An 18,022-nucleotide genomic window follows, 5' to 3' on the forward strand; every position below is an offset into this window, starting at 1 on the left:
CATCCGGAATTAAAAATTCAGCAGCAAATCGATGACCGCGGGAGGACGTACACCCGGAGATTCACCTCTAGCTGATATGCTAACCGGAGCTGGTTAGCTGAATGCTCCATGAGTAATTCGTTTTTTGTTCCCGCTGTCTGTTGTTCCAAAGTCCTGGGACTGAAACTCTCTGGACTACAACGGGGTGAGGGATCTAAAGAGCTGCAGACAAGTGTAAAGCACGAATCTTGCCGCAGTTATCTAGCTAAGAGCATGGAGCTAACTCGCTAACAGCTGTTAGCGAGTTAGCTTCATGCAGAGCAGTAGGAGACCGAACTGGCATCGAAACACAACGAAGAAGTTCTGAAAAACAGACACATTCCCTCAAGAATAATGAAACAGGCTGGTTACAGACATGATTGACTTTAACCAGAGAGTTATGGAGAAGTTTGCCAACTTTAAAGAGAGGAGGCTACTTGTCTTTACAGTAGTGGGTCTACTCTGTCCCCCATGTAACATGTGATCTCTTTCTGACTCTATTCTGCTCTGAACCTCTTTCATGTGAGGGTGAAACTCTTTTATTTTGCAAACCTCTGAAACCCAACCCAATGTTCCTTAAAGCTGCTCTGAACCTCCCATGCCCAAAGTCACAGTGTGTTGATAGTTGTTATTGGACCGTGTTGAGCACGCTGTGTTCTTGAAATAAAGCTTTGTTTTTTACAATATTCTACTCAAAACCTCTTTTCTTCTCATTGTTGAGTGCTATTTAAACTGCGCCCCCCCCCAAAAAAATTTCACCAGCCGCCACTGAGCATAAGAACAAGCACACAAAATATAGCATCTGACATTGTATCACCCTTAAAAGCTGTTATGGCTAACATGTTGGAAAGCAGTTGCCTAATTACCCTATTTATTGTAGAGCTAACAAAACGGGCAGCTAACGCAACTAAACTCCCAGCAGGACTGACAGATTCTGTTCAAAGGAAGTGTTACACAGTGAACAAGAAGCGGTACACGGTGAACTGCAGATACTTATATATTGAAATAAGATCTGTCATTTGAGCAAGACACATCTGATACACTTGTGGTCTCAACAGAGGTAAATTATGAGCTGTGTTCATTTAATTGGACATTACAGCAGCGGTCGGTGCAGACACACCTGGAGGAGATCTGCGTTCTGATTGCAGTGCGTTTGTGGGTTCTTCACCCCGAGCGATTCTTTTCATTTCACGCATCCATTGTTAATGTAAAAATATTGATGGGTCCACTGAGAATGTAGAAGTGAGTCAACCAGAGCTCATTTGTTTAAAAGGTGACATATAATCAATATACGAACACACTACATCTCACGCAAAATACCAAATAGTTTGTAACACCCTGACTGACCCATGTGACAATTACATATATCAATGCTGGGCCCTTCGACAAGCGATTTGTTCCGTCCCGCAGCTCTGTTCAGAGAAGAGGGCGGACACTTCCCTCCACACTCTACATCTTGCGTAACGCACCCTTGAAAGTGTAGATTGTGTGCACTGAAAAACAATTTGTGAGATGCAGAAGTTGGATTTACACTGGATGACCATCAGAGAGACACGTTACGCTCTGCCGGTCACAGCTAAACATGGAATGTAGCACTTTCTCTAAAACGATAAATATTGAACTAGGACACGAAGAAGTAAGAGTGCTGAGATTCAAGCCGCTTTAATCATCTCTCTAAGTCGTATTGTTATAAGCTTCCGTCAGCCTCTATCATCTCCTTCCCTCATGGGATGAACTGCCAAACAATATAGATCTAAAAAGAGCAATTACACGACAGCAACAGCCGTGAGCTCTGAGCTGCCAAATGAAAAGCTAGGCACTTTAATCTACTTATCTCCATTAAACGCACACATGCTCTCACGGACAGCAATCTCTGGTGCACATCACTGATTGCGTGCTGTGAAATTGTATATTTATCTACTGTATATATATATATATATATGTGTGTTTTCATTCAATCAAAGGTCAACCACAGTGTACCTCAACATAGACAGACGTATAGCAGAAGCAGAAACAGAGTGACTGAGTGTGTTTGTTATTACTTAGTTCATAGAAGGTGACATTTAAGTGATTTTTTCAAAGTGCCCGCAGCCATTATGCACATTAGGTTTGACCTCAGCAGGTCGAGCTCCCCTGAGGGACTGGGTGTTAAAAAGACTGATATTCTGTCATATTCCTTGACTCTGTAATGATTTCTTCTATACACATGACATCTATTGCTTCTGTCTATCCGAGGATAGGGATCCTCCTCTGTTGCTCTCCTGAAGGTTTCTTCCTTTTTTCCCCCGTGAGAGGGTTTTTTGGGAGTTTTTCCTGATCCGATGTGAGGTCCTGGGACAGAGATGTCGTATGTCTACAGATTGTAAAGCTCTTTAAGGCAATTTCTTAATTTGTGATATTGGGCTACATAAATAAACTGAATTGAATAGATTATTCCCACAGGCCTTTTGCATGGATCTACTTTGAGTCAGGGTAGAAGAGAGCCCTCTGACAGAAGAGATGAGGATTATTCGCTGTTAGCAAACATCAGGGAATCATGAACATGTATTACTGAGGAGGAAGAGCAGCATCAACAAGGATACAACTACAAATTTCCCCTGAGGACAGCCGTAGTTTTTACAGATGTTCAGGTTCACATGTTAAAGTAAAAACAGGGTAAGGTGGTGGAGGGTTCTGGGAGTCCCCTAAATGTCCACCCCCAAAGGAAACCCCTTGATATAAATAGACTCTGAGCAAAACCAACATGTCTTTGGATACAAAAGTGTTCTTGGTAGAACCCACATGGTGGGTTCAAGATGAAATCCTTGGATATAAAAGGGTTCTTGGTAGAGATGCACCGATCAGGTTTTTGGTGCCGATCACCGATCACTGAAATCAGTATCTGCCGATCCGATAATACCGATCACCGATCACGGTGTCGATTGAAGCATTCTATTTATTGTGTAGCATTATTGCCTAGGACTATGAGGAAATACATATATAAAGCAACTCAAACATTAAAGAAATTACCGATTTCTTTAAACATTTAGGACTTTTACTTTGAAAAATGTCCTAATTGATACATTAAAATTGTTTGATTGCTATTGTAGGGGATTTCAGATATGTATGGAACACATCTGCATTATTCATTTCCTGGAACTCTTGGGGAAATCTATATACAGGACTTTTCTTAACATACAAAAGTCTGACTTATTTTTATAAACTCTTCCTTGGTACAGTAAAAATGTTTTAATGTTAGCATAATTTAAGCTAAATCTCAGAAAAGATCTATAAAGATACAAAATCAGTTCATTGTTTACTTTTATATGTTCGTGTATGATTTGTCGACATCTTATTTTGATAAACGGATGTTGTTTTACGTGGTTCTTTCCGCTAACTTTGCAAAACCGGATGTTGTCACTTAAATCCTTCCGCTAACTTTATCAAAACCCTCACGCTCCCGATCGAATGCGTTTACCGTCAACATCAGTCTATAGGGGCAGACATGTGAGTGATTCAACTCGGGGGACGGGGACGCCGCTCGGTGGTGAGGATCCCCTCGTGGTCCTCTCACTCTGCGGCCCTCGCCGGGCGCATCGTCTCCGTTGCGATGCGCTGCGATTGAAACGTCTGATAGTTCTCGCACATGTTACGTCATCTGATCGGCCGTTTTGAGAACGCCGATCAAAACCGATAATGGGAATATCGGCCGATATGGATCGGCGCCGATCAGATCGGTGCATCCCTAGTTCTTGGAACAACTAAGGGTTAGATTGGGTTCTTATTACCAACCTTAGAAGGTGGAAAGGTTCTGGATAAAACCTCTAGAGATGGTCCCGGGTGGAGCCATTACACAAAAGAAGGGTTCTCTGTACAATCATCATAGGGTGGAACCATGGACGGATTAAGAAACCACGGGCCCCTGGGCCTGGACGTGTCAAGGCCCCCCCCCCCAACACCCGAAAAAAAGAAGAAGAAAAAAAATTGTAAAAAAAAAATGTGTAAAAAAAATAATAAAAACATTTTCAATATACTTTTTTTTATTAACATCGCCAACAAAACAGTCCGTATGGAACAACGATACCGGAGCTGAGCAGACAACATAACGCGAATTATATGACCATGACATGAATGACTTAAGCCTAGCATATACCGGCGACGGCGCATCGTGTCATATCATCATATTCATATCAATACAATGTTAATATTTTGTGTTTTGTTTTTTTTATTCTTGTGTGTTGCTGCTACTGACTCGACAAATTTCCCCTTGGGGATTAATAAAGTATATATCTATCTATCTATCTAATAACAGCGACATCACGTGCGGAGGTTCAGGCCCAGGGACCCCCTGAGCTCATGGGCCCCCTGAACTCACGGGCCCCCTGAGCTCACGGGGCCCCTGAGCTCATGGGCCCCTGATGCCGGTAGGCTCGTTCGGTAATCCATCCCTCAGTAGGACTATTGGGGCCCTGTTACTGAAATGAATGACTTAAGCCTACACTCAAAAAAACGATTCAAGCCCTTCTTAGAGGTGACACATTTAAATATTGTTTGATACATTTAAATAAATCAATTACAAAACGAAGATATCTATATTGAATGGGTGTAACACAAAATGTAGGAATACTTTCATTTCTTAGATTTATTTAGGTTACACTCACAAAAACGATTCAAGCCCTTTTTAGAGGGGACACATTTAAATATTGTTTGATACATTTAAATAAATCAATTCCAAAAATAGATATTTATATTTAATGGGTGTAACACAAAATGTATGAATACTTTCATTTATTAGATTTATTTAGGTTAGATGGTGTGCATATCAACTTAAAATAAATGTGTTTCATTGAGGACTACCCTTTGCGTATGCGCCTTCTGAAAATCAGTTGTTTGCATGAGGTGAAGACACTTTCATGGCTGTACAGGTGGTGTAGTGGCTAGCACTGTCGCCTCACAGCCAGAGGGCTGTAGGTTCAATTCCCAGTCGGGGCGATCCTTCTGTGTGGAGTTTGCATGTTTTGTTAGTTAGTTAGTTTATATTTTGTGTTGGACAAACACAAATTAATTTAATTTAATGAATATAGTTATTTTATTTTAGATGTATTTGATACAAATGAGTTGGACTAACTTTATTACATTTTATTGCACTGATGTGATAAATTTGAGTTGGAGTTGCATATAATTATTGGATGGAAAACCTGCCAACAATTTAATTGAGTTCATCCAATGAGTCATTTCTTTGAGTGTAGCATATACCGGCTACGGCGCATCGTGTCATATCATCATATTCATATCAATACAATGTTAATCACAGCGACGTCACGCGCGGAGGCTCAGGCCCAGGGGCCCCCTGAGCTCATGGGCCCCTGGGCCTGGGCCCGGTAGGCCCGTTGGTTAATCCATCCCTGGGTGGAACCTTGATAAAGGTTCTACCAGGAACCAAAACCTCCTCTGAACACAAGCCAAAGAACCCCATATGGTTCTATATTGATCTTGTACGGTTTATCGCATTAATTTCTACGAGTGTAAAGCCCAAAATTCCAAATTAAAAAAACGTTCAATAACCTGTACGGACCAATCAAATCACAGAAGAGCAGCGCGTCTTGTATGTTTGTGGGTGTGTGTCTTGTGTGTGGACTCACTCATCTCCATGTACTCGGGGCTGAGACCAATGAAAGGACCCAGGATGTGGTCTTTCTCGTGGCGCTGCAGCGATTTGTTCACCTCCTCCTCCATATCCGATTTCCTCCTCCGAAGCAGTTTCTTCAGCTTCCTGCACGGACCAGAAGCCAATCATTTAGACTCAGAGAGGTGTTTCTGTTGTTCAGCCCACCCTTATTGATGGGAATGAGGTGGACAAAATAATAATAAAAACAACTCTTTGTAAAACTCAATACACTACAATTCATTGTTATAACATTTGTTGTGAAATACATTTGAAATGATATTCTTCATTGTGAAACATGCCAACTGGATTATTGGTGGTTAGTTGAAGCTCCACTAATTTGATTATCTGTCAGTGTTGCATTTAGAACTGTGCTTTTGGTGTTGTATGTGATGAAGAGGTGGAACCAAACACACAGCACATTACACTTACAAACCCCCATTACAGTGTTTTGTATGAACCAAGCAAGACAGAGAAATTGGCAGGTGGACATTCGGCAAGGTGTTGTTGAGTTCCCAGGTAAGTGTCTGCACACCAAACAGGTGTTGCAATGAATCATCGCTGACACGTGTAAAACTGAGTGGGTGTGCACCATTTTCTCTGTGGCTTGCCAAACCCACGTAATGTTCTGTGTGTCATTATCTGATAGTGTGTGTACGTTTTCAGCATGTGGGGTGTACGCTCTGCACTCACGGTATGCCAATCTCAAACAGGTTGTTCTGGATGAGCTGCTTGCCCAGCATAGTGATGCACAACTGGATACACAGCTCCATGAGGCAGCCGGCATGGGCACACTGGAGGGAGAGGAAGTGAACAGGTGTCGGAGAGGGAAGTCAAGCGTGTGGTGGCCGAGCGCAGAGGTATGGAGGTATGGAGGGAGGATGGGAGAGAGGGAGGGAGTTTGAAGAGTTGACAGTGGGGAGTGAAAAGTAAGCAAGCAAGAGAAATTTAAAAAAAGAAAACCACCTCGCTACATGGGCTCTCAAAAGGAGAAATTAACTTCAAAAAGATCACCTACTTCGAGCTTTCTTGCTCGGACCACGTCAATCTTCTTAATTTTGGTCTACACATCTCAGGTTTCGTGACTGCATCTTGCTCGGTTCGGATGCTATTGCGCCCACAACATATAAACACCAGGGTGCTCAAAACAGCATCTGTGGCGGTTGCTCCATATTTTGCCAACATGACACACGCAGGCTCACAAGGTGAACACAATAACCAGCTTCACTTGCTGTTGCTGTTAAAACTCAACCGACATATAGTCTGCGTACGCCCAGTGGCTTCATGCGTCTCGGGCGCATCCGACGGCTATTTGATCTCTTAAAAGCCAAGTGTAAATGCATCCCAAAAGCATTGAAGGCAGATTGAAATCTGATTGTCTGAGCCGCCTTATCCGCTCACTGTCTGATGATCTTAATACATCCAGGGCCTGCCTCCTCTGTCCTCGTCATAACAGCGGCTGAAAAAGGCCGTTTGCTCTCTGTCTCATTAAAAAGACGAGGAAAAACTCATGATACGGTACATCTGATCCCTAATCAGCTCAACCAATGAATGATCTGCGTGGGTGAGAGAGCAACCAACATGTTTACCGTCATGTGAGCCCTGGTGACATTCTGTTTTTCTTATCCTCGACTATTCTCCCGCACTGCAAACCCAAACCAAACATGAATGTGTGAATATTGTGTGCGTAAAAAAGCCTGAAATGCCTTCTTCCTGTTGCTGTTACACTGGATGACATGTTGCTTCATTAACATGAACACACACACTAGTTTATTTTGACTCAATTTTACAAAGACCATCCTGCCGCCACAAATACTGACCGATGTGGATTCATCCACTGCTGAAAGTAGTGTCCAATAAAGACGCTATTTCTTCTCATTTGAGAAACGTCAGTGTTTATTAGGGTTTATGTCTTCAGTCGGAACCAATGTGCTTAAGGCTGAGTGCCACAAAAAACTATTAAGACACTGATGATTAATGCAGTTCTTGTTAACATATAAAAACACGTAATAAGTGACAGTGGGCTCAGTGTTTAATACCTCTTCCATTCGGTACGATCCAACGACGTACAGGTAGTTTCCGGGCCGCCCGACAAGCCTGTGAAGCAAACAGATGAGATGAGGAAAGCTGCTAGCATACGTTATGTTTTGCATAACAGTCTCCATGAGAATTCTTGAACACAAAAATGCCCAACAACACAAGCATAGAGGAGTCATGGTTTTACCTGCCCCTGAAAAAGGCCAAATAGACGATGGGTGTGAATGCATTGACGAACTTCAGGACGAAGGTTTTGAAGATGAGGCGCTCTTCGTAGCTCTTGTCTGTCTTTGGAACCTCTGAAAAAGAGGTGGCTTAAATATCTCAGATACACATGAACACATCCAGTGGCTAGAGGTACTATTATAAAAACCCAGTTGCAACTCTCAATAAACCGCGTCATTGAAGGTATTTACTTTTCTAGATGTCTCGTTGTAATCGCCTTCATTATCTTATCATTTGTGTCAGAGACGTTTTAGCCACAAAGATTATACAAACAAAATTCAGAAAATTAAGCATCGCCTCCTTTTCATACTGAACTGTGGTATTTAATGTTCCACCTTCGCGAAAATATTGTGGAAAATCTACTCAGTAACGCCCAAACATTGCAGTGAAGAGACAATAAGTAAACATTTGTATTTGTTTTATTTATTTCAGCCACAAACTCTTCTGCTTGTTGTCAGACACTAATGTTTGGTTGTGAGATCAATGGTGCCTTTTCGAGATAAACGGTGAAAAAGTGCCTCACCCAGTGTGTTGAGCCAGCGGGCGATGGCACCGTAGATTTCATCCATGATGATGATGACGATGAGATTGATGATGGCAGCGGTGGTCTTGACCGTGGCTCTGATGTTGGACCTCGCTACAGGGTAGTTGCTCATGTGCAGGGCCGCCTTGATGCTAATCCGGTACAGAATGACCCCGAAGACTATGGCAAACGTCACAAGGATCTAAAAAGCAAGGAGGAGGAGGAGGAGGAGGAGATCATCTCAAGTGACAATCTGGTGATTTGACACAACAATCAAGGTGAGGAAGAACTTCCTATTTTGATATGGCCAGTTATATTTCAGAAAACTGTCATTTCGTTTGCATTTATTTGAATCTGACCAATCATGAGTGCAAAGTGTTGTCGCTGTGTTGTAATTGTTATGTTGAAACATGACAAATGTGTTTACAGGCATTGAATGCAATAAGGACGGCTGTTCTGACATAATCTGTATCCACTGGATTAATCTGCCTGTGTGCATATCAGCAACTTCTGCTCTACAACAGCTTCCTGCTACCAAAACCAAGATCAAACCATTCTTTTTACAAAACAATGCTAACATGTATATAGTTTGTGCTAAATACTGTTTGTTTGTGTAAGAATCGTGTCAAATTCAACACAAAATTGTTTTAAAAAATAGCATTACTTTAGGCATGTTTGTGACGGGGAGGCCGACCAATCAATATTGATTCAAACGGTGGCTCCACATGCTAGATATGACAAAACAGACAGATGTTTTCCCCTCAACGTTTCACACACTGCAGAGATGAAAAGATCCATAGAAGTTGAACTGTAAAGTGATGCTACAGAGCGCAGAGTAGACACCAGACAGCACGGGGCACACTGACCTGACAGCAGCCACAGGTTGCAGTTGTTGTGGCTGTTTTTAGCCGTCACTGAATAAAAAACACCTGAAATCTTTGCTAACGGTTTTGCTGCTCGCTAGTAGGATGTGTCTCCATGTGTATTCTCTTCCATAGTGGCTTTAGGCCTTAAAGCTATGTGGAGGTGTTTCCCCTGGTAACTCAAAGAAAATGTAAGAGCCCTGCTCGCCCCAACTGTTGAGTTGAATAAAGTGTTCAGCTTTGCTTCAAATGTCAGACATGAGTTAAAAATAGAAAATCGAAGGGATACAACGCCAAGACTCACCATGAAGATCATCATCACCACGTTGGTCAGGTAAGCTGGCATTCGGTCAGTACAGGTCAGCTTCACCTTCTCGCCCTGAACACACATACACACACACACATGCGCAGACACACACAAACACATACACGTACATACACATACACAGTTATATGAGGGACTTGATGAACACAAGAATATTGTCTGGAATATTAACTGCAATTCCAGCTGTTTGGACCGATGTGTCATGTCTCTCTGTCAGCAGCAGCTCTTAATGCTGTGGGCACGATGCTCACTCACACACACACACACACACACACACACACGCGCGCACACACCCCCACACATGCACACACACACACACTATGCGGCAGTGGAGCACAGATAATTATACGCCCCTGAGCCATCATGTCACATTCAAGCCTACTGAGAACTGGGCCAGACAGTTTAGGAGTGTGTGTGTGTGTGTGTGTGTATTTGATAAGAAATAATATGTGACCTTGACAAAAGTCAAAAGGAGGATAATCCAAATAGACATGCTCATGTTAAATGACTCGGCGCTTGTCCCATCAGTATTTAAAAAGCCGGTGAAGCTGCAGTGAGAGTCGATTCCAGCACTCGAGCGTGGCGAGAGCATGTTTCCTGGACGTTGTAATCCGCTGATGAACAGTGTGTTGTTTCTTAACTGTTGTGCGTATGTATATACTTCGATATTAGCGTTCTGGTTTCTGTTTGTAAAGATCGTCTACCGATGATTTAGTGCGTCATTAATCTCTATAACCGCATATCGTCACATGAACGCAGAGGTAACACTCCCACTCCAACTCCGTTTTTCGTGTCTCAAGTTGCTAATGGGACCGTAAACAACAACCGGATCACGGAACAGGAAGTTGCTTGGTTGAACAACAGAAATATCGCCCTTTTTCTTAGCAAGTTGAATATCAAACTGCACTGAAATGAAGAGCAGCCAGGGTGCGACTCTGATCGTACAGTCGGCCTTTTGTTGTGAAGGGTTTGTTCACATAGACCTGTCACAACTTGTCTCGAGTTATTCTGACAGAAAAGGAGTTTAAGTAATCAACGATAGATTTCACTAAGTTCCAGGAGATTTAATATCAATAAAGAAAATATTATTTTTACGACGTATTTTTGTAAAAAACTGCATACATATGTAGCAGGCCTGAGGCCGCCACCCGTGGGTTTCCCCCCCCAGCACCAAGGATCCGCCAGACCGCAAGAGGGTTGGTTCCACGACATATTTATTGGCACACACACGACACCGAGCAGACCGCAAAACACGTGCCTCTGCTCACCTCTCTCCCTCCACTCTCGAGTGGGAGCTTTTATAAGAGTGGCCTCGGCTGCTGAGTGATTGACAATCACCAGCAGCCGAGGCCAAATCAGACACAGCTGCCACACTCCCCACCACTCGATTTAGGCCGGGGCTCCATCCGGCCTAGCCTCCCCATGAGAGCTTGGGCGGAGGAGGGGCTCAGGGGGACCGGGCTCGGGAGGAGGGGGCTCTGTGGGACCGGGCTCAGGACGTGGGGGCTCTGGGGTCGACTGGGACGGGGGGACGGGGAGCTGAAGCCAGCCGAGATGGGGACGGGGCAGGGGTAACAGGCGCCGCCGACGGGCCCCGGGGATCAGGGGTTGGTAGCGGCGTCGGGTCCCGGGGAACCAGGGTCGGCCTTCCGCCGACGGGTCCCGGGGAACATGGGTCGTCGGCAGCTCAGACGGCTCCTGGACCTCGGAGGTCGGCAGCTCCGACGGCTCCTGGACCTCGGGGGTCGGCAGCTCCGACGGCTCCTGGACCTCGGGGGTCGGCAGCTCCGACGGGTCCTGGGGTCGGCAGCTCCGACGGGTCCTGGGGTTCTGGGGTCGGCAGCTCCGACGGGTCCTGGGGCTCTGGGGTCAGCAGCTCCGATGGGTCCTGGACCTCGGGGTTCGGCCGCTCCGACGGGTCCTGGGGCTCTGGGGTCGGCAGCTCCGATGGGTCCTGGACCTCTGGGGTCGGCAGCTCCGATGGGTCCTGGACCTCGGGGTTCGGCAGCTCCGACGGGTCCTGGGGCTCTGGAGTCGGCAGCTCCGACTGGTCCCGGACCTCGGGGGTCGGCAGCTCCGACGGCTCCCGGGGCTCGGCGGCGGGTCACGGGGAACGGGAGTCTGCCACAGCGCCGGCGGGTTTCGGAGGGTTCCGAGGAACAGGCGGCTCTCCTCCGCCTGTGCCCGCCCCATCTCCTCTATCCGGGCCAGTATCTGGCCCAAGCTGCTCATCAGCTCTCCCTCCTGGTCTGGCTCCCTCCCTTGCAGGCACTGGGTCCTCAGGGGCCCCACGTTGGGCTCCAGTGTGACAAGCTTGTTGCCGTCACCAGTAGGTTTCCCCCCCTAAGCACCAATAAGGACTGAGCAGCCAGAGGTATATTTGGTAATCACGTTTATTGCGACCGCAGACTGTGTCTCTGCTCTCCACGCTGACTCCCGATCTGCTGTCCAGCCAGCTCCTTTATGGAGACAGCCTCAGATACACAAACCCATATCATCAGCTGGACTGATTACCACTCTGATTAGCAATCAGTCCAGCTGATGACAATCAGACACCGTTCCCTGAACCACACCCCCGCTCCACCCACTCAGCAGCCGAGCCTAAACACCCCCCGCTGCCACAACATAAAACAAGGAAAGACTGTTATAAAGAAGCCACAATTCCCTCAGGCAGGGAAACCCAAAGAACCGGTTACTGATCTCTAAAGGATGACCTTTGCTTCATTTCTAAAACAACTCGTCTGACATTGCAGTTTTGCTTTAATCGGTTTTACCTTCGGGGTGGAATGCTCCTGTCTCATTGTCTTTTGCATGACCCGGAACTCGTACTCCGCTCGGTTGTGGTCCTGTAAAGAGAATACAAAAATCAGTTTGCATGTTACAGTTACTGCTTATTTAATATGTTATGAAGCAAGACAATAAACCATTAGAAAAATGATCATTGTGCTTCTTTAGAATGGAGATATAGAATTAAAATGAGCAGCGGGTTTGCGTGAAGCTTTTACCAAATGGTGTGTTTAAATTAGAGTACAGCCGTCTGTGCAAGAAAAGAGAAAAAAGTGCGTTGACCCAGTAAGCCAAGAGGAATGAGGAGGAAACTGTATCACTACAAAACAAAGCTGAGGGCTTAGACAGTCACTTTTGGCCGAAAGGTCCACGTGTCGAGCTGATGTGCAGGAAGGCAGACAAGGTTAAGACAGACACAAAAAGACACAAATGCAGAGACAAGCTGCCTACAGACAAAGACATCTTGACTTGGACTTCTTCAACATGTGGACTGTTCAATGTAAGAATTGCTCTTGCATTTTTTTATATTCAAAATAAATAATCTTGTTTTCATCATTACTGCTACTTTACTTCCATCTCCATCAGCACATTTTGTTCTAGCTGCTTTACTTTGACAAACTGTAAACACAACATGGACACAAGAGGAGGCCTATGGGTCTGAAAAAGGAAGCCAATGTGGAATAGCCTTGAACCTGCATTCTTTCTACTGGCCAACAGGGGGCGCAAAAATAAGTCCAATTGTATAGAAGTCTATGAGAAAATGACTGATTTATTCCCTCAGTAAACATTGTAAACATGAGTGTATGGTCTCAATCTCTAGTTTCAAGTCTTCTTTAATATAACACAATATTCCTATAATAAATTATAATAATTTGAGAGAGTAAATAGATAGATAAAGCTTCAGGGCATGGCAACCCTGTGATTGACATATCGCAAACACAACGTTGTTCACTCTAAACAGTTGACAGTTCTTTTTTTCCTGTTCAGTAAAACCATTTTAAAGCCAAAATTAGCATATCAATTATTAACACAGTTAATGTGAATCCCGGATGCGCCTTGCTAGCGCTATCTGGTAACTTAACGTTGACTACGCTAAGAACACCTGGCCCTGCCAGCTCCCTCCTCTCGTCAAAATCGTGTCACAATTGGCTATAGAAAACAGAAATGTCGACGGCTAAAAGAATGCCAAACTTTCGCTTAAAAACCGAAGCCCACAAAGCCCATGGGTGAGGTCAGGGCGTCCACTTCTTAGACAGTCTATTAGTTGTCATGGTGAACGTCTTGGCAAACAGCTATTTACACATTGGAGTCATGGTTGGCCACATGTACAATCTAAGTCACATATTTCATTGCCCTTCCAGCTCTGTTTTGGTCTCCACCAACTACTGAGAACAATACCTGTTACTATGTCAGCTAAAGGCTTCATGTTGATAAGAGCCGGAAGACAGAACCAAGACTATGAAGCTGTAAAAGCACAATTATTCCCTGTGTTTTTTTCATCACTACAAGCGACACCTTTCGAAGCTTTCTTTCTTGTGGGTCAGGACATTTGACAAAAGATAGTCGCTACTTTTATTGCACCATTACTCTACAATATTGGAAATGTCAGTCTTCCAGAGCGGAATAATTAAACCAGCTAATAAATTAGCATGTAATCAAATTAATTACATTTTGTTTTAAAAAGGGCGCTCAACCCATTTTTTGCACCCACTTCTTCTATTTAAATGTATATTAGTTAAATGTGGGTCTTGTGTGTATGGAGGGCACCGGTTGTCTCGGGGAAACATAAGAAGAGCAAAGACAAGAGCTATGACTCAACGGACTGTCCCTTCAAGAATAACATCATGTTGAGAGGCCACCCTAACGAGAGGCCACGGGCACGGCCAGTGTCACGACGAACCTCGGACACAAAGAGAAAATCTACAGAAAGGAAAAGCAAACAAAACAAAAACCTGGAGGAAAGAGATGAAGAGAGCGTTTCAATTGATTAGACCTGAGGCAGCTTGAGGGAGAGAAAAAATGGTTAGTGTTAGTAGCTCAAGAACAGATCGATAACGCTCAGGCGGAAGAAAAAAAGGAGAGAAAGTGAGTTAAAGCAAGTATAAAGCTAGTCGATCCAAACCTTATGCTCCTCCTGTAAAACACACTACACACACACACACACACATAAGACAAAGATGTCAGTCAGCGGTCGTTGACACATGTTGGTAGTGCACTGCTCCGTTCCATCACAATGTTAAAAAGACGCCTTGAGGCCAGAGAATGCACCATCTTCTGCTCACTACGGAGCAGAAGATGGTGCATTCCCCTCCTAACCTCTATGTCGTCCTCAGTGCTATGTGACTTTCCAGCTGAGTGCAGTGAAAAGCGTCTGTCCTCTTTCACGCGGTAATAAACCGATCGACGGCTTCGGCTTGCAAACTTCTCCTCTAGCTCGGACACTCGTACGTGTGTATTTTTCGGCGTGTCGATGCCAAAGTCACTTGTAAGCGTTGCCTCACCTCCTCCTCCTCTCCGAAGCCTGTCAGGTCCCAGATGTAGTTGAGTCGCATCTGTCGCCGCTTCCAGTGTTCCATGAAGAGAACGGCTGCATAACCAAGAGCAGACACGGCAAACTGAAGACACGTGTCCACGGCCACCTTCCACACGGTACGAGGGAAATGTGTGAGTGTGGAATCATCCGTATTGTTTTCTGCGCTCACGGTGCCAGTTGAGTCCACATATAGTAAATGGACTTCTATTCTATGTTCTAGTCTTCCAACCTCATTAAAGCACTTCACAGTTACCTGCTTACATTTCACCCATGAGCACATTCAAACTATACCACGATAAGGTCATTGCTGGTAAAAAAAGAAAAAAATTAAATGAAGGACCCTCCTCTAGTCTCTAGCTCCCAGCCTGTTGACCCCCAATGAAGATGGAAATCAAATGTTCCTTTCTTATAAACAAATAAATATAAAAAGCACAAAGGTATTAATTAAATGTTTTTAAATGTCACATTCACAGCCTCTGTTAGTGGACACACTCACTGTTGGTTTAAGTGCAACAGTCTGCAGCCTCATGAAGTATACTTCATTGTGTGTACATGCCGCGATCAGACGGATCAGGTCTCGGTCAGACCGGCTTCATCCAACACACAACACCTTCCCTGGTCTGCGGCCCTGCTGCTGCTGAGCAGATGGCAGCGTGCCTTGGCAAGACATCAAAAGGAGCAGCGGCTATCTGTTTACTCAAGAGTTACCTTTGTGGGTTTACTATTGGACGCTCCATGTGCGCCCACGCATATCCAATAGATGCGCTAAATGGATCGTATGGGCTTGCTCAGGCACGTGCACAGACATTTTGGGGGGCAGGTGCTCAAACCAAAAAAAAGGGCACCCAATGCCAAAAAAAAAATCTGAAAGAGTTGAAGCATTAGCAGCAATACACTGATGACGCTGTCCTCGACCTGCGTTTCCTCTGGCAGCATCAGACCACTAGCTTACATTCTCTTTATGAATAAAGATGAATTATTATATAGCAACAACAGTACAAGCGTTCTGATTGGCTAATGGATGTCATGCCAGCCACATATTGCCCTCCTCGCTGGTCTGATACAGATCCGTATTGCCCTCTTACGTCATTTTCAAAATGAGCGATATTGATAGACATCAACAGTCAAGAGCAGTGGTCCTCAAACTAAGGCCCGCGGGCCGGATACGGTCCGCCTCCACATTTGGCCCGGCCCTCTGAACAAGAGAGGCCGTCTGATTTTTTTTTTCAGTCTGGCCACGCAAATCCTAGACTAGCCCCTGTTGAATAGAACGGAATAAGAATTATCTCTCTCTCTCTCTTATCTTCTCTCTCTCTCTTCTCTTCTCTCTCTCTCTCCTCTCTCTCTTTTCTCTCTTCTCTCTCTCTCTCTCTCTCTCTCTCTCTCTCTCTCTCTCTCTATTCTCTAAACATAACTAACGTCAGTAAACAGCTGGACAAGACTTTGAAATCACGGATTTCGTGAGTTTTTGTTTGTTTATTTTTTTAGGAAACGTCGGACCAGTTGTGACGTCATGTTTTCAGCAGCGCTAATGTTGTGGTTGATTTATCACAAAACAACGTCAGGGAACAAACACCGTCAGGACCTGTGTGTCTGGTGCTGCGGGTCAGAGGAGAAGGAGGTGCACCCGTTTAGTAGCGCGAGGAGCACTGCGCGGAGGAGGAAGTGGAGGAGGAGGAGGAGGGAGGGGCACGGCGGGGGGAAGAGGGGCGGGGGGGGCTGGTGAGCGTCGCGGAGCATGTCGGGGCGAAATTCTCACAAGAACTCAAATAAATGCCCCGTCGGATATTAAAACACATTTGGGGGGACTTGATGACAGAGAGACTCATTTTAATTCTTAAATACTGATGAATGAAAAAAAGTGGGCTCCAGCAAAAAGGGCACTTTTCTCATCCAGGGCAAAAGGGCTGGTGCTTGAGCACCACTAGGGCTCTATCTGTGCACGTGCCTGGGCTTGCTGCTTGGTTGCTTTCCACATGATTGGAATGTGAATGTGTCCTCGCCCCAAACGTCTGAAGAAGAGCCTGGTGCTCCAAACGCTACACAGCCATACGAATCCTCCTAAAGGGATCTCCTTGGTGTGCTGATCTATGTGTTTTAGTTCTGCTCTGACAACCTCATCCCTTTGATCCAGCGCCCATCATATGTTTTGTTGTCAGTTTTTTTCCCTTTATCTCACCCCAGAGAGCCATAAAGATGGAGAAGAAGACGGTGGCCGGGTTGTCAAACAGGTGGCTGGCTCGCGCCGTCCCGCACGCCGTCACCAGCTTCCAGTAGCTGCAGGCGCGGTCGCACAGCGGACACATGGTGATGTTGTTCCTGGGATCACAGATCTCCATACTAGCAGAGGAATTATTGAAAGGGGCGGAGGACAGGGAAAGAAAAAAAATCCATGAGGATGGAGAGGGATCAGAAACGAGGGGTTTGGATTTAGATTACATGGCAAACAACAACAACATTAGAAACATGTTACTTATGCATATCTCAACAGGCATTCATCACATCTACTTCACAGGCGTTTTGCTGGTGAGCCAATGGGTTTCAATATTTAAATAATGCCCCATATATTTAAACAATGTGTAATAAAAAACACTTTTTTAATTGGAAGTAAACAACTGTTTCATTGGTATTTCAATTATATATTTGCTTTACACTATTTATATTAGGTCGTTTTCTCACAATAGGTTTGTTCTCAGAATCTGAGCCAGAAATCCACACTCCATTAGCAGCTCTACACTACATGTGTATCCATGTTCTGATGTTTTCTTTTGTTCAGATATCATGTATGTATACAACATTTAATCCCTCAAAACATGGCAAAATGTACAAAGTTTCTGATTTACAGAGTGATACAACAATTATCAGAGAATTCCCTTAGTAAATGTTGGGAATTCAGTCAACAGACTAGTTACATAATTTAATATTTCTCAGCATAATAAATCCATATATCCCTTTCAGTTGGGAGAACAGGTTGTCTACCTTACCTACTAGAACGGTAACCTCTTCCCTGGTTTTATTTCCTCAACCACAGAGTATTTCAGCCGTGTTTCTGACAGTCAGTCAGTGC

General features: G+C 44.7%; 1 protein-coding gene across 2 annotated transcripts in view; it reads right to left on the reverse strand.

The window, feature by feature from the left end:
* Window positions 1–18,022, reverse strand: part of ano1a (anoctamin 1, calcium activated chloride channel a) — a 71,197-nt gene that overhangs the window by 10,524 nt on the left and 42,651 nt on the right. The window contains exons 12-21 of one of the 2 annotated variants that reach the window (XM_056412866.1): window positions 17,135–17,295; window positions 14,924–15,009; window positions 14,545–14,568; window positions 12,410–12,481; window positions 9,615–9,689; window positions 8,448–8,649; window positions 7,887–7,983; window positions 7,702–7,759; window positions 6,356–6,456; window positions 5,640–5,770 (exon numbers count right to left, since the gene is read on the reverse strand). In XM_056412866.1, coding sequence (XP_056268841.1) covers window positions 5,640–5,770; window positions 6,356–6,456; window positions 7,702–7,759; window positions 7,887–7,983; window positions 8,448–8,649; window positions 9,615–9,689; window positions 12,410–12,481; window positions 14,545–14,568; window positions 14,924–15,009; window positions 17,135–17,295 — 1,007 coding nt within the window. Of the gene's footprint in view, window positions 1–5,639; window positions 5,771–6,355; window positions 6,457–7,701; window positions 7,760–7,886; window positions 7,999–8,447; window positions 8,650–9,614; window positions 9,690–12,409; window positions 12,482–14,544; window positions 14,569–14,923; window positions 15,010–17,134; window positions 17,296–18,022 lie in introns of both variants that reach the window. The other variant, XM_056412865.1, reaches the window with a different exon arrangement.

This window comes from Pseudoliparis swirei, chromosome 4 (assembly GCF_029220125.1).
Source record: "Pseudoliparis swirei isolate HS2019 ecotype Mariana Trench chromosome 4, NWPU_hadal_v1, whole genome shotgun sequence".
Lineage (NCBI taxonomy): Eukaryota > Metazoa > Chordata > Actinopteri > Perciformes > Liparidae > Pseudoliparis > Pseudoliparis swirei.